The sequence below is a fragment of the Salmo salar genome, chromosome 15, assembly GCF_965601325.2.
Source record: "Salmo salar chromosome 15, fSalSal1, whole genome shotgun sequence".
Classification (NCBI taxonomy): domain Eukaryota; kingdom Metazoa; phylum Chordata; class Actinopteri; order Salmoniformes; family Salmonidae; genus Salmo; species Salmo salar.
The window spans coordinates 6,109,930-6,137,500 of NC_138305.1; the positions used below are offsets into that span (position 1 = coordinate 6,109,930).

General features: G+C 45.1%; 1 protein-coding gene across 2 annotated transcripts in view; it reads left to right on the plus strand.

The window, feature by feature from the left end:
• fras1 (Fraser extracellular matrix complex subunit 1) overlaps positions 1–27,571 on the plus strand; it is a 359,498-nt gene that overhangs the window by 120,855 nt on the left and 211,072 nt on the right. For both annotated transcript variants that reach the window (XM_082961570.1, XM_082961571.1), the window contains exons 3-9: positions 2,509–2,616; positions 5,065–5,157; positions 7,341–7,500; positions 14,221–14,354; positions 22,930–23,013; positions 25,652–25,753; positions 26,165–26,356. In XM_082961570.1, coding sequence (XP_082817696.1) covers positions 2,509–2,616; positions 5,065–5,157; positions 7,341–7,500; positions 14,221–14,354; positions 22,930–23,013; positions 25,652–25,753; positions 26,165–26,356 — 873 coding nt within the window. The remainder of the gene's footprint in view (positions 1–2,508; positions 2,617–5,064; positions 5,158–7,340; positions 7,501–14,220; positions 14,355–22,929; positions 23,014–25,651; positions 25,754–26,164; positions 26,357–27,571) is intronic.

The following is a 27,571-nucleotide window of genomic DNA, read 5'->3' on the forward strand; positions in this document are numbered from 1 at the left end:
CTCTCTCTCTCTCTCTCTCCTCTCTCTCTTATTCTCTCTCCTCTCTCTTTCTCCTCTCTCCTCTCTCTCTCTCTCTCTCTCTCTCTCTCTCCTCTCTCTCACCTCTCTCTCCTCTCTCTTTCTCTCTTTCTCTCTCTCTCTCTCTCTCTCTCTCTCTCTCTCTCTCTCTCCTCTCTCTCTCTCTCTCTCTCTCTCTCTCTCTCTCTCTCTCTCCTCTCTCTCTCCTCTCTCTCCTCTCTCTCCCTCTCTCTCACCTCTCTCTCTCTCTCCTCCTCTCTCTCTCTCTCCTCTCTCTCTCTCTTCTCTCTCTCTCTCTCTCCTCTCTCTCTCCTCTCTCTCTCCTCTCTCTCCTCTCTCTCTCTCTCCTCTCTCTCTCTCTCCTCTCTCTCTCTCTCTCAATTTTTTTCAATTCAATTAAATTTGCTTTATTGGCATGATGTAAAAATGTACATATTGCCAAAGCTTATTTTGGATATTTACAATATGAAAAAAAATGAGAATCAAAATTGTCAACATGACAACAGTAACAACAATAACCAAGGGTCAAAATAACCATACTTTCAACAATAACAATAGCCATACAGTAGAGTACATATGCAGGTTGATTGGTCTGTCAGACACTGTCCCTCAACTTATGGCAGGCAGCAATGTAGTGCGCTGCCAACCCACAGCTCTCTGCGTCCTCCCCCAACAGGACGGGTAGCCTATCCTCATCAGAGAGGTCTTTGAAACCTTTAATAAGGGTTGACACTCTCTAATTGTTTTATATTTTTTAAATTTTGTCAGGAAATGCAGCTCCGTTTCAGGTTCTGCTGTTGTGCAGTGGTTGCACAGCCTTTCCTCTACAGGGAGCCAGGTTTTCCTGTGTCTACCCTTCTAAATGGCAAGGCTGTGCTCACTGAGCCTGTACTTTGTCAAGGTTTTTCGAAGGTTTTGATCAGTAACCATGGTCAAAAAGTTAGCCACGGTGTACTGTCGATTTAGGGCCAGATAGCACTGCATTTTGCTTTGTGTTTGTGCTTGTGTTTCCCAATAAGCAATGTAGTTTTGTTTTGACTGTGTTGTAATTTGGTTTATTCTGATTGATTGGATGTTCTGGTCCTGAGGCTTCAGTGTGTTAGTAGAACAGGTTTGTGAACTCAGCCCCAGGACCAGCTGGATGAGGGGACTCTTTTCTTTGCTCAGCTCTTGGCATTGCAGGGCTTGGTAATGATATGAGAGGGGGTCACTGTATTTTAGATGTTTCCAAAACTCAATTGCTCTTTTTTGAGTTTTTATTATTAGTGGATATTGGCCTAATTCTGCCCTGCATGCATTGTTTGTAGTTTTCCTCTGGACATGTAGGAGAATCTTACAGAACTCTGCATGCAGGGTTTCAATGGGGTGTTTGTCCCATTTGATGAAATCTTGTTTTGCAAGTGGACCGCACACCTCGCTGACATAAAGTGTAATTGGTTCAGTGACATTCAATTAGTTTTAAGCAAATTTTAATAGGTATTTCAATTTGAATTTTTTTCTCTCTCTCTTTCTCTGTCTCTCTCTCCTCTCTCCTCTCTCTCTATCTCTCTCTTTCTCTCTCCTCTCTCTCTCTTGCGCTCTCTCTCCTCTCTCTCTCTCTCCTCTCTCTCTCGCGCTGTCTCTCTCTCTCTTGCGCTTTCTCTCTCTCCTCTCTCTCTTGCTCTCTCTTTCCTCTCTCCTCTCTCTTTTGCGCTCTCTCCTCTCTCTTGCTCTCTCTCCTCTCTCTTGCTCTCTCTCTCTTGCTCTCATCTCTCTCTCTCTCTCTCCTCTCTCTCTCTCTCTCTCTCTTTCTCTCTCCTCTCTCTCGCGTTCTGTCTCTCTCTCTTGCGCTCTCTCTTGCGCTCTCTCTTATGCTCTCTCTCTCCTCTCTCTCGCTTGTGCTCTCTCCTCTCTCTTGCTCTCTCCTTTCTCTCTCTCTCCCTCTCAGACACATACCTCAGGGCACATTTGTCTCTAATCCCTAACTTTGTGTCAGGTTCTGTACAAGTTTTCCTACCATAGCAACTCTATTTTCAGTATTCAGAGTTTTCAGATGCACACTTTGTCATTGTCTTTTAAAAAATCCTATTGTTTTCCTTCTCTAAGCTTTTAAGTACTACATCCAACCACTCTGCTTTCTCAGAACAATCAAAAGGAGCCTCATAGTTTGAAACAACAGCCCCACTTTCATTTCAGCTGTATTAGTTCAGGATGTTATGGGCTGCGATTGTGTTTGTTAAGAGTCACAATAAGATGAAGAGATAGTTGTTCAATCCCTGTTGTAACGCAAATATGAACCCGCAGGAGGACCAAATAGGGATGTAGCTATGTTTCATATTGTTATATTCAACCTGACCTGCTTTTTATTCAACTAATTGCCACTGTTGTAACCTGAATACGATGCTATTGAATAACTAAGTTGAAACGCTGCATTGTCAGTAAATGATCACGACGATGCTTTTTATAATGATGGACTTGTGAACTCACGAATGTTGTTGTTTATGTTTACAGAACAACACGTCGTGGAGACCAGACTCCTGTCAGGAGTGTACATGCTATAGTGACATCACCATCTGTAAACCTGCTACCTGCCTCAACCCACACTGTGACTTCCAGAGGGTAAGACATAATACAGAGGGAGGGACGGGACAGGACAGGACAGGGAGGGAGGGAGGGAAGGAGGGAGGGAGGGAGGGAGGGAAGGAAGGAAGGAAGGAAGGAAGGAAGGAAGGAAGGAAGGAAGGAAGGAAGGAAGGAAGGAAGGAAGGAAGGAAGGAAGGAAGGAAGGAAGGAAGGAAGGAAGGAAGGAAGGAAGGAAGGAAGGAAGGAAGGAAGGAGTGAACAGACAAACAAATCAATGAATTAATTAATGAAAAATTGATTGAATGAATAGCTGGGTGTCTTATAAACAGTTGTGTGCCCCGTTCCTCCATCCTCGCCTCGCCATCCAACCTCCCCTCTCCTCTGAGACATCCCATTCAACCTCCCCTCTCCCCAGAGACATCCCATCCAACTTCCCCTCTCCTCTGAGACATCCCATTCAACCTCCCCTCTCCCCAGAGATATCCCATCATCTCCCCTCTCCCCAGAGACATCCCATCCAACCTCCCCTCTCCTCAGAGACATCCCATCCAACCTCCCCTCTCCTCTGAGACATCCCATCCAACCTCCCCTCTCCTCTGAGACATCCCATCCAACCTTCCATCTCCTCTGAGACTGCCAGCCACCAAACCATGTGTCCTCCTCTCTCCGCTCTTTTCCTCCTCCGTCAAGACACCATAGTGTCTTCTATCAGACCTCCTCCTCACCATAGTGTCTTCTATCAGACCTCCTCCTCACCATAGTGTCTTCTATCAGACCTCCTCCCCACCATAGTGTCTTCTATCAGACCTCCTCCTCACCATAGTGTCTTCTATCAGACCTCCTCCTCACCATAGTGTCTTCTATCAGACCTCCTCCTCACCATAGTGTCTTCTATCAGACCTCCTCCTCACCATAGTGTCTTCTATCAGACCTCCTCCCCACCATAGTGTCTTCTATCAGACCTCCTCCTCACCATAGTGTCTTCTATCAGACCTCCTCCTCACCATAGTGTCTTCTATCAGACCTCCTCCCCACCATAGTGTCTTCTATCAGACCTCCTCCTCACCATAGTGTCTTCTATCAGACCTCCTCCTCACCATAGTGTCTTCTATCAGACCTCCTCCTCACCATAGTGTCTTCTATCAGACCTCCTCCTCACCATAGTGTCTTCTATCAGACCTCCTCCCCACCATAGTGTCTTCTATCAGACCTCCTCCTCACCATAGTGTCTTCTATCAGACCTCCTCCCCACCATAGTGTCTTCTATCAGACCTCCTCCTCACCATAGTGTCTTCTATCAGACCTCCTCCCCACCATAGTGTCTTCTATCAGACCTCCTCCCCACCATAGTGTCTTCTATCAGACCTCCTCCCCACCATAGTGTCTTCTATCAGACCTCCTCCTCACCATAGTGTCTTCTATCAGACCTCCTCCCCACCATAGTGTCTTCTATCAGACCTCCTCCTCACCATAGTGTCTTCTATCAGACCTCCTCCTCACCATAGTGTCTTCTATCAGACCTCCTCCTCACCATAGTGTCTTCTATCAGACCTCCTCCTCACCATAGTGTCTTCTATCAGACCTCCTCCTCACCATAGTGTCTTCTATCAGACCTCCTCCTCACCATAGTGTCTTCTATCAGACCTCCTCCTCACCATAGTGTCTTCTATCAGACCTCCTCCTCACCATAGTGTCTTCTATCAGACCTCCTCCCCACCATAGTGTCTTCTATCAGACCTCCTCCTCACCATAGTGTCTTCTATCAGACCTCCTCCTCACCATAGTGTCTTCTATCAGACCTCCTCCTCACCATAGTGTCTTCTATCAGACCTCCTCCTCACCATAGTGTGTCTTCTATCAGACCTCCTCCTCACCATAGTGTCTTCTATCAGACCTCCTCCTCACCATAGTGTCTTCTATCAGACCTCCTCCTCCTCATTTGATGTAAAAAACACAAAAGTCTTGACTAACAACAATTCAACTCTTCTATAATATAAACATCGATCAGGTGTTTAAACTCCACCAGCGAGACTAAATCATCACATTTTAAATGTTGGACCATGGAGCTGTGTAACTAAAACTATTTCTACCATGACCTGTTCTCATTTTTTGGTACTGAAGCAAATGAGAATGGGACCGTAGTTGATATTTATTTACCGAGCTGACTAAAAGAGAACAGAGATAAAATGGCATTTTACCCAATATGGCCTTGTAGAGAATTGGAGTTGGATTTTCCTGAATTGACTGGAATTGAAATAGAATTGACCTTTTAACTGTGGTTCACATTTTGTCTTCCATTCTGCATTAAGGGTCTAACTGTTTGATTGAATCTGTCTCTATATCTTCCTGTTTTATTGTATTGTTCACTAAAGGGTTATAAAATAGACCAAAGGAAAAGACCATTGACAGTTCTCTTTCCGTCCTACATTAACATGGTTGTCCACTACAGGGGACTGATACTGTATTCCCTCTGTGTCTCCTCAGGGAGAGCGGTTAAGGATCCCTCCCAACCAGTGTTGTCCAGAGTGCCTGCCCTCCTCCCAGGGCTCTTGTCAGCATAAAGACGCTGTTTATGGGGTCAGTAGGTGATACGGTCCACTGTGGAGGACCAGAGAAAACATCTGTCTTCCTCTTCTTATCCTCTGTCCCATCTTCTCTCCTCTAACTGTCCCCTCCCCTCTCTCCTCTCTACTCTCCTTTCCTCTAACTGTCCCCTCCCCTCTCTCCTCTCCCCTCTCCCCTCTCCTCTTATTACGTCCCTCTCCTCTCTCCTCTCTCCTCTCCTCTAACTGTCCCCTCTCCTCTCTCCTCTCCCCTCTCCTCTTATTCCGTCCCTCTCCTCTCTCCTCTCTCCTCTCTCCTCTCTCCTCTCCTCTAACTGTCCCCTCTCCTCTCTCCTCTCTCATCTCCCCTCTCCTCTTATTCCGTCCCTCTCCTCTCTCCTCTCTCCTCTCTCCTCTCCTCTAACTGTCCCCTCCCCTCTCTCCTCTCCCCTCTCCTCTTATTCTGTCCCTCTCCTCTCTCCTCTCTCCTCTCTCATCTCCTCTAACTGTCCCCTCCTCTCTCATCTCTCCTCTCCTCTTATTCCGTCACTCTCCTCTCTCCTCTCTCCTCTCCTCTAACTGTCCCCTCCTCTCTCATCTCTCATCTCTCCCCCCTCCTCTCTCCCCCTCCTCTCTCCTCTCTCCTCTCTCCCCTCCCCTCTCCTCTTATTCTGTCCCTCTCCTCTCTCCTCTCTCCTCTCTCCCCTCCCCTCTCCTCTTATTCTGTCCCTCTCCTCTCTCCTCTCTCCTCTCCTCTCCTCTAACTGTCCCCTCCTCTCTCATCTCTCATCTCTCCCCCCTCCTCTCTCCCCATCCTCTCTCCTCTCTCCTCTCTCCCCTCCCCTCTTATTCCATCCCTCTCCTCTCTCCTCTCTCCTCTCCTTTCCTCTAACTGTCCCCTCCCCTCCCTCCTCTCCCCTCTCCTCTTATTCCATCCCTCTCCTCTCTCCTCTCTCCTCTCCTTTCCTCTAACTGTCCCCTCCCCTCCCTCCTCTCCCCTCTCCTCTTATTCCATCCCTCTCCTCTCTCCTCTCTCCTCTCCTTTCCTCTAACTGTCCCCTCCCCTCTCTCCTCTCCCCTCTCCTCTTATTCCATCCCTCTCCTCTCTCCTCTCTCCTCTCCTTTCCTCTAACTGTCCCCTCCCCTCCCTCCTCTCCCCTCTCCTCTTATTCCATCCCTCTCCTCTCTCCTCTCTCCTCTCCTTTCCTCTAACTGTCCCCTCCCCTCCCCTCCCTCCTCTCCCCTCTCCTCTTATTCCGTCCCTCTCCTCTCTCCTCTCTTCTCTCCTCTCTCCCCCTCCTCTCTCTCACCTCCTCTCTCCTCTCTCCCCCTCCTCTCTACCCCTCCTCTCTCCCATCTCCTCTCCTCTCTCCTCTCTCCCCTCTCCCACCTCCTCTCTCCTCTCTCCCCCTTCCTCTCTCCTATCCTCTCCTCTCCCCCTCTCCTCTCCTCTCCTCTCACCTCCCCCCTCTCCTCTCCTCTCCCCTCTCTTACTTTTGCATTACTGTATGTAGTGAATAGTGTGCCATTTGTGAGCAACAAGAGAGAGCTGGCTGGCGGTCAATCTTTTTAGGTAGAACAAGCTTCCTAACAAGCCACTTTAGCCTGGTGTTTAGGATTCCATTGGTGTCTCTGAAGCATCAAGTGTCTTTCACACTTTTCCAAGGCTCTACTGAGGCAGGGAACTCATGTGTTTTTAGAGGGTCTGCCTGGGTCTTCCAAAAGCTTCACTAACTCTCTGTGAGTTGGTGAAGGGGAGAGTGAAGGAGCGGGAGAAGAAACTGGGTTATGTGGCACAATTGCAGAATAATGATTTATGTTGTTATTTACTGAAGGTTGTGTTCAACATTTATTTTAGATTGGGGCTAGGAAGGTGAAACACTGGAGTAGGGATTTATAGATTACAGATAGTGGTCAAGATTACATTTTCATTTTCTCTCTCTGTCTGTCTCTCTCCCTCTCTGTATGTCTCTCTCCCTCTCTGTATGTCTCTCTCTCTCTCTGTATGTCTCTCTCCCTCTCTGTATGTCTCTCTCTCTCTCAATTCAATTCAATTCAAGGGGCTTTATTGGCATGGGAAAGATATGTTAACATTGCCAAAGCAAGTGAAGTAGATAATATACAAAGTGAAATAAACAATAAAAATGAACAGTAAACATTACTCCCTCCCTCCCCCACCATCCCTCCCTCCCTCCCTCCCCCTCCATCCATCCACAGCATGACAGTCAGTGGAGTGTCTCTCAGTGCCAGGTGTGTGTGTGTTCTGGAGGTAGCGTATCCTGTAGTCAGAGACCCTGTCCTCCTCTCAGCTGCCCCCCAGACCAGATCGCTTTCACCCCCGCCGGAGACTGCTGCCCCAAGTGTGCCCGTCATGGAGGTAAGTTTCATACCAACTAGGCCTTCTTTACTTTCCAGTTAACGCCTCAAATGGCCTCCAATGCAACAACAGATCCAGGTCATCTGTCATCAAAATGGTCAATTGAAGCCGTACTCTTTCAGGCAGAGAGGGACCAGAGCTAGGCAGAGGCGCGGTGTTGCCTGTACTGTGGTTGGCATCATATAATGTGTACACTGTTGCCAACCCTGGGGAAAGCCTGCCAGACTCAGAGTCTGTTTGAGCCATTGCCTGAGGACTTCAAAAGGTTAGCTCATGTCTGTCAGTTGTATTATTTATATGATGTGGTTGCCTCCTGCAGCGCTACACTTGGCGGCTACATTGCTAGTTAGCGCCTGAACTGGGAATTGTCTTTACAGCTACAAATCTGAGGCTGTAAATCCTATAAAGATCTCACCTCAACTTCAGGTGGAATTTCTTTCCAGCGTCTGACTTTATCGCTGACCTACATTCAAAGAAGAAAAAAAATATATACATTTCAAGTCGGAAGTTTACATACAATTAGGACGGAGTCATTAAAATTTGTTTTTCAACCACTCCACAAATTTCTTGTTAAACAAACTATAGTTTTGGCAAGTCGGTTAGGACATCTACTTTGTGCATGACACAAGTCATTTTTCCAACAATTGTTTACAGACAGATTATTTCACTTATAATTCACTGTATCACAATTCCAGTGGGTCAGAAGTTTACATACACTAAATTGACTGTGCCTTTAAACAGCTTGGAAAATTCCAGAAAATTATGTCATGGCTTTAGGAGCTTCTGATAGGCTAATTGACATAATTTGAGTCAATTGGAGGTGTACCTGTGGATGTACAAGGCCTACCTTCAAACTCAGTGACTCTTTGCTTGACATCATTGGAAAATCAAAAGAAATCAGCCAAGACCTCAGAAGAAAAATGTAGACCTCCACAAGTCTGGTTCATCCTTGGGAACAATTTCCAAATGCCTGAAGGTACCACGTTCATCTGTACATACAATAGTACGCAAGTATAAACACCATGGGACCACGCAGCCGTCATACCGCTCAGGAAGGAGACGCGTTCTGTCTCCTAGAGACTTTGGTGCGAAAAGTGCACATCAATCCCAGAACAACAGCAAAAGACCTTGTGAAGATGCTGGAGGAAACAGGTACAAAAGTATCTATATCCACAGTAAAACGAGTCCTATGTCGACATAACCTGAAAGGTCGCTCAGCATGGAAGAAGCCACTGCTCCAAAACCGTCATAAAAAAGCCAGACTATGGTTTCAACTGCACATGGGGACAAAGATCATACTTTTTGGAGAAATGTCCTCTGCTCTGATAAAACAAAAATAGAACTGTTTGGCCATAATGACCATTGTTATGTTTGGAGGAAAAAGGGGGAGGCTTGGAAGCCGAAGAACACCATCCCAACCGTGAAGCACGGGGGTGGCAACATCATGTTGTGGGGGTGCTTTGCTGCAGGAGGGACTGGTGCACTTCACAAAATAGATGGCATCATAAGGGCGGAAATTTATGTTGATATATTGAAGCAACATCTCAAGACATCAGTCGGTAAGTTAAAGCTTGGTTGCAAATGGGTCTTCCAAATGGACAATGAACCCAAACATACTTCCAAAGTTGTGGCAAAATGGCTTAAGGACAACCAAGTCAAGGTATTGGAGTGGTCATCACAAAGCCTTGACCTCAATTCCATAGAAAATGTGTGGGCAGAACTGAAAAAGCATGTGCGAGCAAGGAGGCCTACAAACCTGACTCAGTTACACCAGCTCTGTCAGGAGGAATGGGCCAACATTTACCCAACTTATTGTGGGAAGCTTGTGGAAGGCTACCCAAAATGTTTGTCCCAAGTTAAACAATTTAAAGGCAATGCTACCAAATACTAATTGAGTGTATGTAAACTTCTGACCCACTGGGAATGTGATGAAAGAAATAAAAGCTGAAATAAATCATTCTCTATACTATTATTCTGACATTTCACATTCTTAAAATAAAGTGGTGATCCTAACTGACCTAAGACAGGGAATCTTTACTAGGATTAAATGTCAGGAATTGTGATAAACTGAGTTTCAATGTATTTGGCTAAGGTGTATGTAAACTTCCAACTTCAACTGTACACTACCATTGAAAGGTTAGGGGTCACTTTGAAATGTTCTTGTTTTTGAAAGAACAGAAAAAATGTTGTCCATTAAAAAAACATCAAATTGATCAGAAATACAGTGTAGACATTGTTCTTGTTGTAAATGACTATTGTAGCTGGAAAAGGCAGATTTTTTTGTGGAATATCTACATAGGCGTACAGAGGCCCATTATCAGCAATCATCACTCCTATGTTCCAATGGCACGTTGTGTTAGCTAATCCAAGTTTATCATTTAAAAAAGTTAATTGATCATTAGAAAACCCTTTTGCAATTATGTTAGCACAGCTGAAATCTGTTGTCCTGATTAAAGAAGAAATAAAACAGGCATTTAGGCTAGTTGAGTATCTGGAGCATCAGCATTTGTGGGTTCGATTACAGGCTCAAAATGGCCAGAAACAAAGCACTTTTTTCTGAAACTCGTCCGTCTATACTTCTTCTGAAAAATGAAGGCTATTCCATGCGAGAAATTGCCAAGAAACTGAAGATCTCATACAGCGCTGTGTACTACTCCCTTCACAGAACAGAGCAAACTGTCTCTAACCAGAATAGAAAGAGGAGTGGGAGGCCCCGGTGCACAACTGAGCAAGAGGACAAGTACTTTTGACTTTCTAGTTTGAGAAACAGACGCCTCAGAAGTCCTCAACTGGCAGCTTCATTAAATAGTACCCGCAAAACACCAGTCTCAACGTCAACAGTTTAGAAGTGACTCCGAGATGCTGGCCTTCTAGGCAGAGTTCCTCTGTCCAGTGTGTGTGTTCTTTTACCCATCTTAATCTTTTCTTTTTATTGGCCAGTCTGAGATTTGGCTTTTTCTTTGCACTCCGCCCCAAAACATGTCCGCGCAATAATAATGCGTGAAGCAGACCTTTTTGTATGGCTTATTTGATTGAAAATACATTTTGTGGCCTCCTGAGTGGCAAAGTGGTATAAGGCACTGCATTGCAGTGCTTGAGGGATCACTACAGACCCGGGTTCGATCCCATGCTGTGTCACAGCCGGCTGTGACCAGGAGACCCATGAGGCAGCACACAATTGACCCAGCGTTGTCCGGGTTAGGGGAGGGTTTGGCCGGCCCGAGACTTCCTTGTCCCATCGTGCTCTAGTTACTCCTTGTGGCAGGCTGAGAGCCTGCAAGCTGACTTCGGTCGCCAGCTGTAAGGTGTTTCCTCCGACACATTGGTGCGGTTGGCTTCCGGGTTAATCGAGCAGTGTGTCAAGAAGCAGTGCGGCTTGGCAGGATCGTGTTTCGGAGGACGCATGGCTCTCGACCTTTGCATCTCCCGAGCCCGAACGGGAGTTGCGGCGATGGGACACGATTGTAACTACAAATTAGATATCACAAAATTGGGGAGAAAAAATAATAAAAGTTTCGTAATGTTTACATTGTTACGAATGTACTGATATACTGTAAGTAGACGAACGTGGCATCCCGGCAACTTACAGGAAAAAAGTTTTTTAAAAATCGCAGTTGACAAGAATGTTCAAAACAAATCGCATTTTATTTGTCACGTTTCATAGAGATGGGACCAAGTCACTATTATTCGAGTCACAAGGAATTCTCAAGTAGAACGAGTCGAGCCTCGAGTCAAGTCCAAGTCATTTTAAGAGCGATTCGAGTCACAAGTAAAAGTTTTAAGTCCAGTAAAAAAATCTAATAATAGTAATAATAATAATAATAATAGCAAATACAGGCAATGAGTTGTTCAACTACAAATCTTTGTCTATTTATTGAGGTTACCAGACAGCCATTTTAATTATTTTGTCTAGAACACATGTAATAATTAATTTTAACAACAAATTCCAAATGCAAGCTTCATCGGTAAATTATGAATTTCAAGCAATTTTGGCTTACCAAAAGACCAGTAAGCCTGTGTTAGTAATTGTTGCTTGATGCCCAATTGCAGGTGAAAGTAAACATAGTCTGGATCACCAACAGTTTTGGGGAGCTGCGTATTCATTCATGTCAGTCCATTCCCTACAATTTGACGTTTGCGCTGCACCAGATACTATAGCTGTACAGCAAATCAGCAATCTGTTTGCTAGCTCAGTGATTTCAAACTTTTTGGACCTGGGACCCCAAAAAAGGAGCGCTTCAAAGCTTTGCTCCATTCATCATTGCCCTGATCCTGACTATTCTCCCCGTCCCTGCTGCTGAAAAACATCCCCACAGCATGATGCTGCCACCAATATGCTTCACTGTAGGGATGGTGCCAGGTTTCCTCTAGACATGATGCTTGGCATTCAGGCAAAAGAGTTCAATCTTGGTTTCATCAGACCAGAGAATCTTGTTTCTGGGTTTCCCTTTGTAACCTTTAATAGTTTCTCATGGTCTGAGAATCCTGTAGGTGCCTTTTGTTAAACTCCAAGCAGGATGTAATGTGCCTTTTACTGATGAGTGGCTTCCATCTGGCCACTCTACCATAAAGGCCTGATTGGTGGAGTGCTGCAGAGATGGTTGTCCTTCTAGAAGGTTCTCCCATCTCCAGTTCCTCTGGAGCTCTGTCAGAGTGACCATCGGGTTCTTGGTCACCTCTCTGACCAAGGCCCTTCTCCCCCAATTGCTCAGTTTGGCCGGGCGGCCAGCTCTAGGAAGAGTCTTGGTGGTTCCAAACTTCTTCCATTTAAGAATGATGGAAGCCAATGTGTTCTTGGGGACCTTCAATGCTGTTTTGGTACCCTCCCCCAGATCTGTGCCTCGACACAATCCTGTCTCGGAGATCTACGGACAAAATCCTTGGTTTTTGCTCTGACATGTCAACTGTGGGACCTTTATATAGACAGGTGTGTGCCTTTCCAAATCATGTCCAATCAAGTTGTATAAACATCTCAAGGATAATCAATGGAAACAGGATGCACCTGAGCTCAATTTTGAGTCTCATATAAAAGGGTCTGAATACTTACGTAAATAAGGTATTTCTGTTTTTTTATTATTATTAAATTAGCATACATTTCTAAAAACCAGTTATCGCTACGTCGTTATGTGGTTATGCGTGTAGATTGATGACAATTTTTATTTTATTTAATCCATTTTAGAATAAGGTTGTAACGTAACAAAATGTGGAAAAAGTCGAGGGGTCTGAATACTTTTCAAATGCACTCTAAGTGCTTTAATGTTTTTAATGTTTTTGGACCCCAGGAAGAGTAGCCTTGGCAGCAGCTAAATACAAATGATGGTGTTGGAGTCGTGCTCGGCCACACAGTCTACGCAGTCGCGAGTGAATATGGAGCACAAGAGGGGACCAAGCACACACACCTGAGGGTTCAGGATCAATGTGGCAGATGTGTTGTTGCAAACCTCACCACCTTGTGGCAGCCTGTCAGGAAGTCCAGGATCCAGTTGCAGAGAGAAGTGTTCAATCCAACGGTCCTGAATTTAGTGATGAACATTTGTAAACATTATCACATAGGTGTGAGTGGGCAGTGTGAAGTGCAACAGAGATTGCATCATCTCTGGATCTGTTGAGGCGGTATGCGATTTGGAGTCGGTCCAGGGTGTCTGTGATTATGGTGTTGATGTGAGCCATGACCAGCCTTTCATGTGATAGTAAATTAGAAAGGTTACCTTGGTTACCCTCTCTCTTTCCCATCTCTTTTCTCCTTGGACTATGATGTTGGATTGAAACATGTAAGTATTACTGACTGGGTCAGGGAGAGGTTGAAAATCTCAGTGACGACACTTGCCAGCTGGTCAACGTATGATCTGAGTACGCATCCTGGTAATCCATCTGGCCTAGTGAATGTTATCCTGTTTAAAGGTCTTACTCACATTGGCTACGGAGAGGGAGATCAAACAGTCGTCCAGAGCAGCTGGTGCTCTTATGCATGGTTCAGTGTTGCTAGCCTCGAAGCCAGCATAGAAGCACATTTAGCTTGTCTGGTAGGCTCGTGTCACTGGACAGCTCGCAGCTGGGTTTCCCTTTGTAATCTTTAATAGTTTGCAAGCCCTGCCACATCCGACGAGAGTCAAGGCGCCATAATAGGTTACGATCTTAGTCCTGTATTGATGCTTTTCCAGTTTGATCGCTCGTCGGATTTCTCATAAGCGTCCGGATTGGTGGCCTGCTGCTTGAAAGCGGCAGCTCTAGCCTTTAGCTCAGTGCAGATGTCCACTCCTCCTGCCCACCTTACGCCTTTGTGGATATTTATTCCCATTGTTAGAACAGACAATATCTTCAATATCTTGTCAGTGTATAGATCATCTTTGTTCTGACTCCACTTGCACTTGTTCCTGTGTTAGGGACCCCTGGGGCTGTCCACTCTACTGCCGGATGTATAATACTCTGTACCTGTGTTAGGGACCCCTGGGGCTGTCCACTCTACTGCCGGATGTATAATACATAACATACATTATCTATAGCACCTCACTAACGGGTGTAGTGAGTGTACGCCACACACACACACACACACACACACACACACACACACACACACACACACACACACACACACACACACACACACACACACACACACACACACAGCATTGCTCTTTACTCTACTTACTGTGTGTGTGTGTGTGTGTGTGTGTGTGTGTGTGTGTGTGTGTGTGTGTGTGTGTGTGTGTGTGTCCACAGCATCCTGTTCCTGGGAGGACCATGAGTACAGGGATGGGGAAGAGTGGAGGCCCAGCCCGTGCTCTAAGTGTGTGTGTGATAGCGGACTACCTCAGTGCTATGCAGCAGAGTGTCAACCTGTCGCCTGCCAACCGGTTAGTACGACTGTCACACACACACACACACACACACACACACACACACACACACACACACACACACACACACACACACACACACACACACACACACACTAATACGCACACGCACACACACACACACACACACACACACACACACACACACACACACACACACACACACACACACACACACACACACACACACACACACACTAATACGCACACAAACACACACGCTACCAGGCTCATATATAAAACAGAGAAGACCAGTCACTACCAGGCTCATATATAAAACAGAGAAGACCAGTCACTACCAGGCTCATATATAAAACAGAGAAGACCAGTCACTACCAGGCTCATATATAAAACAGAGAAGACCAGTCACTACCAGGCTCATATATAAAACAGAGAAGACCAGCCACTACCAGGCTCATATATAAAACAGAGAAGACCAGTCACTACCAGGCTCATATATAAAACAGAGAAGACCAGTCACTACCAGGCTCATATATAAAACAGAGAAGACCAGTCACTAACAGGATCATATATAAAACAGAGAAGACCAGTCACTATCAGGCTCATATATAAAACAGAGAAGACCAGTCACTATCAGGCTCATATATAAAACAGAGAAGACCAGTCACTACCAGGCTCATATATAAAACAGAGAAGACCAGTCACTACCAGGCTCATATATAAAACAGAGAAGACCAGTCACTACCAGGCTCATATATAAAACAGAGAAGACCAGTCACTACCAGGCTCATATATAAAACAGAGAAGACCAGTCACTACCAGGCTCATATATAAAACAGAGAAGACCAGTCACTACCAGGCTCATATATAAAACAGAGAAGACCAGTCACTACCAGGCTCATATATAAAACAGAGAAGACCAGTCACTACCAGGCTCATATATAAAACAGAGAAGACCAGTCACTACCAGGCTCATATATAAAACAGAGAAGACCAGCCACTACCAGGCTCATATATAAAACAGACAAGACCAGTCACTACCAGGCTCATATATAAAACAGAGAAGACCAGTCACTACCAGGCTCATATATAAAACAGAGAAGACCAGCCACTACCAGGCTCATATATAAAACAGAGAAGACCAGCCACTACCAGGCTCATATATAAAACAGAGAAGACCAGTCACTATCAGGCTCATATATAAAACAGAGAAGACCAGTCACTACCAGGCTCATATATAAAACAGAGAAGACCAGTCACTACCAGGCTCATATATAAAACAGAGAAGACCAGTCACTACCAGGCTCATATATAAAACAGAGAAGACCAGTCACTACCAGGCTCATATATAAAACAGAGAAGACCAGTCACTACCAGGCTCATATATAAAACAGAGAAGACCAGTCACTACCAGGCTCATATATAAAACAGAGAAGACCAGTCACTATCAGGCTCATATATAAAACAGAGAAGACCAGTCACTATCAGGCTCATATATAAAACAGAGAAGACCAGTCACTATCAGGCTCATATATAAAACAGAGAAGACCAGTCACTACCAGGCTCATATATAAAACAGAGAAGACCAGTCACTACCAGGCTCATATATAAAACAGAGAAGACCAGTCACTATCAGGCTCATATATAAAACAGAGAAGACCAGTCACTACCAGGCTCATATATAAAACAGAGAAGACCAGTCACTACCAGGCTCATATATTTTTTATTTATTTTATTTCACCTTTATTTAACCAGGTAGGCAAGTTGAGAACAAGTTCTCATTTACAATTGCGACCTGGCCAAGATAAAGCAAAGCAGTTCGACAACATACAAAAACACAGAGTTACACATGGAGTAAAACAACATACAATCAATGATGCAGTAGAAGAAAAAAAAATAAGACTATATACAATGTGAACAAGTGATGTGAGATAAGGGAGGTAAAGGCAAAAAAATGCCATGGTGGCAAAGTAAATAAAGTGTAGCAAGAAAAACACTGGAATGGTAGATTTGTAGTTTGAAGAAAGTTCAAAGATAAAATATAAATAATATGGTGCAAAGGAGCAAAATAAATAAAATAAATAAATACAGTAGGGGAAGAGGTAGTAGTTTGGGCTAAATTATAGATGGGCTATGTACAGGTGCAGTGATCTGTGAGCTGCTCTGACAGCTGGTGCTTAAAGCTAGTGAGGGAGATAAGTGTTTCCAGTTTCAGAGATTTTTGTAGTTCGTTCCAGTCATTGGCAGCAGAGAACTGGAAGGAGAGACGACCAAAGGAGGAGTTGGCTTTAGGGGTGACCAGAGAGATATACCTGCTGGAGCGCGTGCTACAGGTGGGTGCTGCTATGGTGACCAGTGAGCGGAGATAAGGGGGGACTTTACCTAGCAGACTCTTGTAGATGACCTGGAGCCAATGTGTTTGGCGACGATTATGAAGCGAAGGCCAGCCAACGAGAGCGTACAGGTCGCAGTGGTGGGTAGTATATGGGGCTTTGGTGACAAAACGGATGGCACTGTGATAGACTGCATCCAGCTTGTTGAGTAGGGTATTGGAAGCTATTTTGTAAATGACATCGCCGAAGTCGAGGATTGGTAGGATGGTCAGTTTTACGAGGGTATGTTTGGCAGCATGAGTGAAGGATGCTTTGTTGCGAAATAGGAAGCCAATTCGAGATTTCACTTTGGATTGGAGATGATTGATGTGAGTCTGGAAGGAGAGTTTACAGTCTAACCAGACACCTAGGTATTTGTAGTTGTCCACAAATTCTAAGTTAGAACCGTCCAGAGAAGTCATGCTGGACAGGCGGGCAGGTGCAGGCAGCGATCGGTTGAAGAGCATGCATTTAGTTTTACTTGTGTTTAGGAGCAGTTGGAGACCACGGAAGGAGAGTTGAATGGCATTGAAGCTCGTCTGGAGGGTTGTTAACACAGTGTCCAAAGAAGGGCCAGAAGTGTACAGAATGGTGTCGTCTGCGTAGAGGTGGATCAGAGATTCACCAGCAGCAAGAGCGACATCATTTATGTATACAGAAAAAAGAGTTGGCCCAAGAATTGAACCCTGTGGTACCCCCATAGAGACTGCCAGAGGTCCAGACAGTAGGCCCTCCGATTTGACACACTGAACTCTGTCAGAGAAGTAGTTGGTGAACCAGGCGACGCAATCGTTTGAGAAACCAAGGCTACTGAGTCTGCCGATGAGGATGTGGTGATTAACAGAGTCAAAAGCTTTGGCCAGGTCAATGAATATGGCAGCACAGTATTGTTTCTTATCGATGGCGGTTACGATGTCGTTTAGGACCTTGAGCGTGGCTGAGGTGCACCCATGACCAGCTCTGAAACCAGATTGCATAGCGGAGAGGGTGCGGTGGGATTCGAAATGGTCGGTAATCTGTTTGTTGACTTGGCATTCGAAGACCTTAGAAAGGCAGGGTAGGATGGATATAGGTCTGTAGCAATTAGGGTCAAGAGTGTCACCTCCTTTGAAGAGGGGGATGACAGCAGCTGCTTTCCAATCTATGGGAATCTCAGACGACACGAAAGAGAGGTTGAACAGGCTAGTAATAGGGGTTGCAATAATTTCGGCAGATAATTTTAGAAAGAAAGGGTCCAGATTGTCAAGCCCAGCTGATTTGTAGGGGTCCAGATTTTGCAGCTCTTTCAGAACATCAGCTGAATGGATTTGGGAGAAGGAGAAATGGGGGAGGCTTGGGCGAGTAGCTGTGGGGGGTGCAGTGCTGTTGAATGCAGTAGGGGTAGTTAGGTGGAAAGCATGGCCAGCCGTAGAAAAATGCTTATTGAAATTCTCAATTATAGTGGGCTTATCAGTGGTGACAGAGTTTCCTATCCTCAGTGCAGTGGGCAGCTGGGAGGAGGTGTTCTTATTCTCCATGGACTTTACAATGTCCCAGAACTTTTTAGAGTTGGAGTTGCACGAAGCGAATTTCTGTTTGAAAAAGCTAGCCTTGGCGTTTCTAACTGCCTGTGTGTATTGGTTTCTAACTTCCCTAAAAAGTTGCATATCGCGGGGGCAGTTTGATGCTAATGCAGAACGCCACAGGATATTTTTGTGTTGGTTAAGGGCAGTCAGGTCTGGGGAGAACCAAGGGCTATATCTGTTCCTGGTTCTACATTTCTTGAAAGGGGCATGCTTATTTAAGATGGAGAGGAAGGCATTTAAAAAAAATAACCAGGCATCCTCTACTGACGGGATGAGGTCAATATCCTTCCAGGATACCAGGGCCAGGTCGATTAGAAAGGCTTGCTCGTTGAAATGTTTCAGGGAGCGTTTGACAGTGATGAGTGGAGGTCGTTTGACCGCTGACCCATTACGGGTGCAGGCAATGAGGCAGTGATCGCTGAGATCTTGGTTGAAAACAGCAGAGGTGTATTTAGAGGGCACGTTGGTTAGGATGATATCTATGAGGGTGCCAGTGTTTGCGGCTTTGGGGTTGTACCTGGTGGGTTCATTAATAATTTGTGTGAGATTGAGGGCATCAAGCTTGGATTGTAGGATGGCTGGGGTGTTAAGCATGTCCCAGTTTAGGTCACCTAGTAGCACGAGCTCTGAAGATAGATGGGGGGCAATCAGTTCACATATGGTGTCCAGAGCACAACTAGGGGCCGAGGGGGGTCTATAGCAGGCGGCAACGGTGAGAGACTTGTTTTTGGAGAGGTGGATTTTTAAAAGTAGAAGTTCAAATTGTTTGGGTACAGACCTGGATAGCAGGACAGAACTCTGCAGGCTATCTCTGCAGTAGATTGCAACACCGCCCCCTTTGGTCGTTCTATCTTGTCTGAAAACGTTGTAGTTAGGGATGAAGATTTCAGAGTTTTTGGTGGACTTCCTAAGCCAAGATTCAGACACAGCTAGGACATCCGGGTTGGCGGAGTGTGCTAAAGCAGTGAATAAAACAAACTTAGGGAGGAGGCTTCTAATGTTAACATGCATGAAACCAAGGTTATTACGGTTACAGAAGTCATCAAAAGAGAGCGCCTGGGGAGTAGGAGTGGAGCCAGGCACTGCAGGGCCTGGATTCACCTCTACATCCCCAGAGGAGCAGAGAAGAATAAGTATGAGGGTACGGCTAAAAGCTATAAGAATTGGTCGTCTGTGACGTCCAGAATAGAGAGAAAAAGGAGCAGGTTTCTGGGGGCGATAAAATAGCTTCAAGGTATAATGTACAGACAAAGGTATGGTGGGATGTGAGTACAGAGGAGGTAAACCTAGGCATTTAGTGATAGTGAGAGAGATATTGTCTCTAGAAACATCATTGAAACCAGAAGATGTCATAGCATGTGTGGGTGGAGGAACTGAGAGGTTGGATAAGGTATAATGAGCAGGGCTAGAGGCTCTACAGTGAAATAAGCCAATAAACACTAACCAGAACAGCAATGGAGAAGGCATATTGACATTAAGGAGAGGCATGCTTAGCCGAGTGATCAAAGGGTCCAGTGAGATTCAGACAGCTAGCCGGGCCATAGGTAGCAAGCTGGTGGAAGATGGGAGGGAGGTCTGTTTTTAGCCAGCTCGTGCGTTTCCGTCTGTGGGTTAGTGGGGTTCCGTGTGGAAGGGGGGACCTGTCCAAGTTGGCAAAATAGTTAGTTATAGTGGCCCAAGAAAAGTGTCCGATAGACCTGTTCAGATCGCAGCCGAAAAGACAGCTAACGATTAGCGGGCCGCAGATGGGCGATCAGGTTACGTCGCGACGGAGGGGCCAGTTGGATAACTCCCTCGGGCAGATAACGTCGGTGGTCCAGTCGTGAAGACCCGATGGGGCTCCGGATCGACAGTAAAACGGGTCAGGATAGGTGAGTTGTAGCCCAGGAGACACTTCAGCTGGCTAGCTCAGGAATAGCCCAGGAGTGGCTGATGGAACTCTTCAGCTGGCTAGCTGGCTAGCTCCGTAATAATGTGTGTTAATTCCGTGACCGACGTTGCCAATAGTCACTCAGGTAGCAGCTAGTTAGCTGCAAGATCCAGGTGTAAATGTCCAGAGCCTGCGGTAGAAATCGGGGAAAGGAGAGAGAATAGGTCTGGTATGCTCTGGTCTGAGTCGCGCTGTACAAAAACTGGCGATAGCTTTTCGAGCTAATGGATAGCTGAGGACAGCTAACCGTGGCTAGCTGAACTTCAACGTTAGCCAGTGAAAATGGCTAACCTCTTGCTAGCTTCTGTTGTGGAATTCAGATGAGGTAAATAATACTTTCTTTTTTTAAATTGGTGAGGCAGAGAAGATATAAAACAGAGAAGACCAGTCACTACCAGGCTCATATATTAAACAGAGAAGACCAGTCACTATCAGGCTCATATATAAAACAGAGAAGACCAGCCACTACCAGGCTCATATATAAAACAGAGAAGACCAGTCACTACCAGGCTCATATATAAAACAGAGAAGACCAGCCACTACCAGGCTCATATATAAAACAGAGAAGACCAGTCACTACCAGGCTCATATATAAAACAGAGAAGACCAGTCACTATCAGGCTCATATATAAAACAGAGAAGACCAGTCACTACCAGGCTCATATATAAAACAGAGAAGACCAGTCACTACAAGGCTCATATATAAAACAGAGAAGACCAGTCACTACCAGGCTCATATATAAAACAGAGAAGTCCAGTCACTACCAGGCTCATATATTAAACAGAGAAGACCAGTCACTACCAGGCTCATATATAAAACAGAGAAGACCAGTCACTACCAGGCTCATATATAAAACAGAGAAGACCAGTCACTACCAGGCTCATATATTAAACAGGGAAGACCAGTCACTACCAGGCTCATATATAAAACAGAGAAGACCAGTCACTACCAGGCTCATATATAAAACAGAGAAGACCAGTCACTACCAGGCTCATATATAAAACAGAGAAGACCAGTCACTATCAGGCTCATATATAAAACAGAGAAGACCAGTCACTACCAGGCTCATATATAAAACAGAGAAGACCAGTCACTACCAGGCTCATATATAAAACAGAGAAGACCAGTCACTACCAGGCTCATATATAAAACAGAGAAGACCAGTCACTACCAGGCTCATATATAAAACAGAGAAGACCAGTCACTACCAGGCTCATATATAAAACAGAGAAGACCAGTCACTACCAGGCTCATATATAAAACAGAGAAGACCAGTCACTACCAGGCTCATATATAAAACAGAGAAGACCAGCCACTACCAGGCTCATATATAAAACAGAGAAGACCAGTCACTATCAGGCTCATATATAAAACAGAGAAGACCAGCCACTACCAGGCTCATATATAAAACAGAGAAGACCAGTCACTACCAGGCTCATATATAAAACAGAGAAGACCAGTCACTACCAGGCTCATATATAAAACATAGAAGACCAGTCACTACCAGGCTCATATATAAAACAGAGAAGACCAGTCACTACCAGGCTCATATATAAAACAGAGAAGACCAGTCACTACCAGGCTCATATATAAAACAGAGAAGACCAGTCACTACCAGGCTCATATATAAAACAGAGAAGACCAGTCACTACCAGGCTCATATATAAAACAGAGAAGACCAGTCACTACCAGGCTCATATATAAAACAGAGAAGACCAGTCACTACCAGGCTCATATATAAAACAGAGAAGACCAGTCACTACCAGGCTCATATATAAAACAGAGAAGACCAGTCACTACCAGGCTCATATATAAAACAGAGAAGACCAGTCACTACCAGGCTCATATATAAAACAGAGAAGACCAGTCACTACCAGGCTCATATATAAAACAGAGAAGACCAGCCACTACCAGGCTCATATATAAAACAGAGAAGACCAGTCACTACCAGGCTCATATATAAAACAGAGAAGACCAGTCACTACCAGGCTCATATATAAAACAGAGAAGACCAGCCACTACCAGGCTCATATATAAAACAGAGAAGACCAGTCACTATCAGGCTCATATATAAAACAGAGAAGACCAGTCACTACCAGGCTCATATATAAAACAGAGAAGACCAGTCACTACCAGGCTCATATATAAAACAGAGAAGACCAGTCACTACCAGGCTCATATATAAAACAGAGAAGACCAGTCACTACCAGGCTCATATATAAAACAGAGAAGACCAGTCACTACCAGGCTCATATATAAAACAGAGAAGACCAGTCACTACCAGGCTCATATATAAAACAGAGAAGACCAGTCACTACCAGGCTCATATATAAAACAGAGAAGACCAGTCACTACCAGGCTCATATATAAAACAGGGAAGACCAGTCACTATCAGGCTCATATATTAAACAGAGAAGTGAGAGTGTATACACGGGGATGGAAAGAGAGACGATATTCCAGTTCACACACACACACACACACACACACACACACACACACACACACACACACACACACACACACACACACACACACACACACACACACACACACACACACACACACACACACACACACACACACACACACACACACTAATACGCACACGCACACACACACACTAATACGCACACAAACACACACACACTAATACACACACAAACACTCACGCACACACGAAGCATTGTGATTCCGTTGTCGCTCTATTTGTCACGTCTGATGTGTCTGTGTGTCTCTCCAACAGCTCGATAATCTGGTGATCCAACCGGGACACTGCTGCCCACAGTGTGTCCCCAACCCTTGCCTCTCCGCTGGGAAGGAGTACAAGGTACTGTCACTTAGTTATACACTATTCTGAGAGAGTGAGACAGAGAGAAAGTGAGACAGAGACAGAGAGAAAGTGAGACAGAGACGGAGAGAAAGACAGAGAGAAAGAGAGAGAGAGAAAGAGAAAGAGAGAGAGAAGTAGAAGGAGAGTGAAGTACAGAGGACTCGAGTGCTTGTTTGCAAACAAAAGTTAGGACACACCTATTCATTCCAGGATTTTATTTTTTTACTATTTTCTACATTGGTTGAGAGAATGTCAAGAGTGCAAAGCTGTCTTCAAGGCGAAGGGTGACTACTTTGAAGAATCTAAAATATATTTTGATTGAACACTTTTTTGGTAACTACATGATGTCTTCACTGTTTTTCTACAATGTAGATAATAGTAAAAATAGTTAAAAACCCTTGAATGAGTAGGTGTTCTAAAACTAGTGACTGGTACTGTATGTGACCGAGGATTTATGTGAGAGAATGTGAGTCTCTGCTTTTCAGCATGGTTATTTATAATAGGGTGTCTCTGTGATGTGCCTGTGTGGGTGTGAGTCCTCTCTTGCTCTCTTCCCCCTCTCTCTTCCTCCCTCTCTCTTCCTCCCACTCTCTTCCTCCCTCTCTCTTCCTCCCTCTCTCTTCCTCCCTCTCTCTTCTCCCTTTCTCTTCCTCCCTCTCTCTTCCTCCCTCTCTCTTCCTCCCTTTCGCTTCCTCCCTTTCTCTTCCTCCCTCTCTCTTCCTCCCTCTCTCTTCCTCCCTCTCTCTTCCTCCCTCTCTCTTCCTCCCACTCTCTTCCTCCCTCTCTCTTCCTCCCTCTCTCTTCCTCCCACTCTCTTCCTCCCTCTCTCTTCCTCCCTCTCTCTTCCTCCCTCTCTCTTCCTCCCACTCTCTTCCTCCCACTCTCTTCCTCCCACTCTCTTCCTCCCTCTCTCTTCTCCCCTTTCTCTTCCTCCCTCTCTCTTCCTCCCTCTCTCTTCCTCCCTCTCTCTTCCCCCTCTCTCTTCCTCCCTCTGTCTTCTCCCTCTCTCTTCTCCCTCTCTCTTCCTCATCTCTCTTCTCCCTCTCTCTTCCTCCCTCTCTCTTCCTCCCTCTCTCTTCCCCCTCTCTCTTCTCCCTCTCTTCCCCCTCTCTCTTCCCCCTCTCTATTCTCCCCTCTCTCTTCCTCCCTCTCTCTTCCTCCCTCTCTCTTCTCCCCTCTCTCTTCTCCCCTCTCTCTTCCTCCCTCTCTCTGCCTCCCTCTCTCTTCACCCCCTCTTTCTTCTCCCTCTCTTCTCCCTCTTTCTTCCCCCTCTCTCTTCTCCCTCTCTCTTCCCCCTCTCTCTTTTCCCTCTCCCCCCTCTCGCTTCACCCCTCTCTCTTCCCCCTCTCTCTTACCCCTCTCTCTTCCCACTCTCTCTTCACCCCCTCTCTCTTCCCCTCTCTCTCTCTTCCCTCTCTCTTCCCTACCTCTCTTCCCCCCCTCTCTTCTCCCTCTCTCTTCCCCCCCTCTCTTCTCCCTCTCTCTTCCCCCCCTCTCTTCTCCCTATCTCTTCCCCCTCTCTCTTCCCCCTCTCTCTTCCCCCTCTCTCTTCCCCCTCTCTCTTCCCCCTCTCTCTTCCCCCTCTCTCTTCCCCCTCTCTCTTCCCCCTCTCTCTTCCCCCTCACACACTGGCCATCCAACCACATCTCATGTATATTATATTTGCATGGCGGAAAAGGAAATAACAAGAGACATCTCAATTTGTTATTTATTAAAGATCATGAATAATATATATATTGTGTGTTTGTGTAAGGGAAAGTGCTTTGTATTAACAAAATAACAGCATGGGTTGTCTGGTCTGGATACTGTCACTGTCACATTGTCACGATCGTTGGAATGAATGTCGGACCAAGGCGCAGCGAATGTTGAGTTCCACATTATTTATTCGAAAGTGAAACTAAGCTAAGACAAAAAACAAATAAACAAACAACGAACCGTGACTACAGAGATGCAACGTGCACTAACTCAAATCAATATCCCATATCACACAGGTGGAAAAATGCTACTTAAGTATGATCCCCAATTAGAGACAACGATTACCAGCTGCCTCTAATTGGGAATCATACACAATCACCAACATAGAAAAAACAAACTAGAACCCCACATAGAAAATATAAACTAGACTAAACCCCTAGTCATGCCCTGACCTACTCTACCATAGAAAATAAAGGCTTTCTATGGTCAGGACATGACACACATGGCTGTCTCTTGTATTCTACCAATCACACATGACTGTCTCTGGGTCTGGGGTATTCTATCTACTGTCTGTTCTACCAATCATACTTGACTGTCTCTGGGGTATTCTACCAATCATACTTGACTGTCTATGGGATATCCAAATGTCACATTTTGAAGTGTTTAAAATTAAGGTTAGGTATTAACTCTGAATGGTTAAGGTATTAACTCTGAATGGTTAAGGTTAGGCATTAACTCTGAATGGTTAAGGTTAGGTTAGTTTAAGGGCTTAAAACAAAAACAGATGCCTATGCTCATCCACCATCCCCGTCCACAACGTGTGTGTGTGTGTGTGTGTGTGTGTGTGTGTGTGTGTGTGTGTGTGTGTGTGTGTGTGTGTGTGTGTGTGTGTGTGTGTGTGTGTGTGTGTGTGTGTGTGTGTGTGTGTGTGTGTTTGCAGCATGGTGAGCAGTGGCAGAAGAGTGGCTGCACCAGGTGTGTGTGTGATCGTGGCCAGTCTCGCTGTCACACACAAACCTGTCCACCCAGGACCTGTGAGAAGGTCAGTACACACAGAGATAACCTGTCTGTCTGTCTGTCTGTCTGTCTGTCTGTCTGTCTGTCTGTCTGTCTGTCTGTCTGTCTGTCTGTCTGTCTGTCTGTCTGTCTGTCTGTCTGTCTGTCTGTCTGTCTGTCTGTCTGTCTGTCTGTCTGTCTGTCTGTCTGTCTGTCTGTCTGTCTGTCTGTAACTCTTCTCCATGTTACTGCTGTGGAAGACATTACCTGCTAAAATGAAGATCAATGATTAAATAGAGGATCGTTTGGAAAGGTTATGATATAATACAATACAATGTTTATACTATAATGACTCATCCATCATGTGCACTATTTATAAAGCGTTTATTAACGCTTATTCATGAAAGTTATTAGTTATAATAAAGTCTAACCTTATCCTTCCCATGATCCCTTGCAGGGTCAGACCAAGGTAAAGAGGGCGGGGCAGTGTTGTGACGAGTGTGTCGCCGCCAAAGGAAGCTGTCTGTACGAGCTCACCGTGCGTTACCACGGTGACATGTGGAACGGCACCGGCTGCGAGTTCTGCACCTGCGAGAGGGGACAGGTCCTCTGCCAGAGAGCCCAGTGTGCTCGAGTAGAATGCCCGACGGTAGGCCACGCTTTTGCCCGATTGAAAGTAAATAAATAAGATAAATGATAAAAACTTTTTTGTAAATAGTTCACCGAAGTTTACCTACATCATGCTGGTTTGCCTCTTTTGTCTTTTTGGATACATACAACAACAAAAAACAAGGATGTAACCGAGAGAATACCTGGATGGATATCTCTTCATTATTAGACATAATTTACTAGCTCAGTAGGGTGCTTGGCCTACATACACAATCATACAATCATTTGTGGTAGGAGTTTTTTGACGACAACAAAAATACAAAACAGGGTTTTACTCTAGAGTGAAGGAAATGCTCTGACATAAAAAAAAATATATATTTTAAAGCTTGACTACATAACACCTACCACTGCTAGTCTCTTCTTTATCATTCAACATGACACTCAAATTAAAATGGTAAGGCTTGTATATATGGAACTAATTGAAGTGTTTTCTTTTAACCTTATCAGACGTTTCTATTCTCATCACATGATATTGATCCCTCATCATCAATCATTGTATAATGTAATCTCTGTTAACCCAGAAGTTAAATCTTGTGTAATTTATCAGCTGCGTGACTTCTGCCCCCCGCACCCCCCCCTCCCCCCCACACACACACACACACACACACTGATCGCTGTGGGCACACGCGCCAAGCATTTGTGGCGAAGCAGTTTAAGCACTGCTTGATATGTCCAAATAACCAGTGACGAAATTAGTAACCCAAAACAGGTTACTATGCTGCTCTGATCTCATCCCGTTCCTTCCTGCCAGATTCTCTCAGTCTGCAGAATCTGGCCACGGGAGATTATGTGTAACGTAATAAACAGCCTGTTAAGTATTAATTAAGGATATACATAGTTGGCCTGATTCCAGATCAGATTTCCCAAGGTCACACAGCATGAATTGAGAACCTAGAGACTGATATAATACAATGACAGGCTACTCTGAGTAGTGAGAAGTATGGATCTGAAAGCAGATCAGCTGTGTGACTAAAAAGTATCACTTATTAATTTGTCCTCAAAGATGAATATTTTTCATGATTTCAAATGATTTCAAAAGGCCACAGCTATTGAAACAAGCCTTCAAAAGGCCTTCCATTGAATTGTTTGTTAACAATTTAACGGCTCAACATTCTGCTCCAATTCATACTCAATGAATCAATCAACTGTATTTTGAAAGCCTTTTTACATCAGCAGATGTGCTGTACAGAAACCC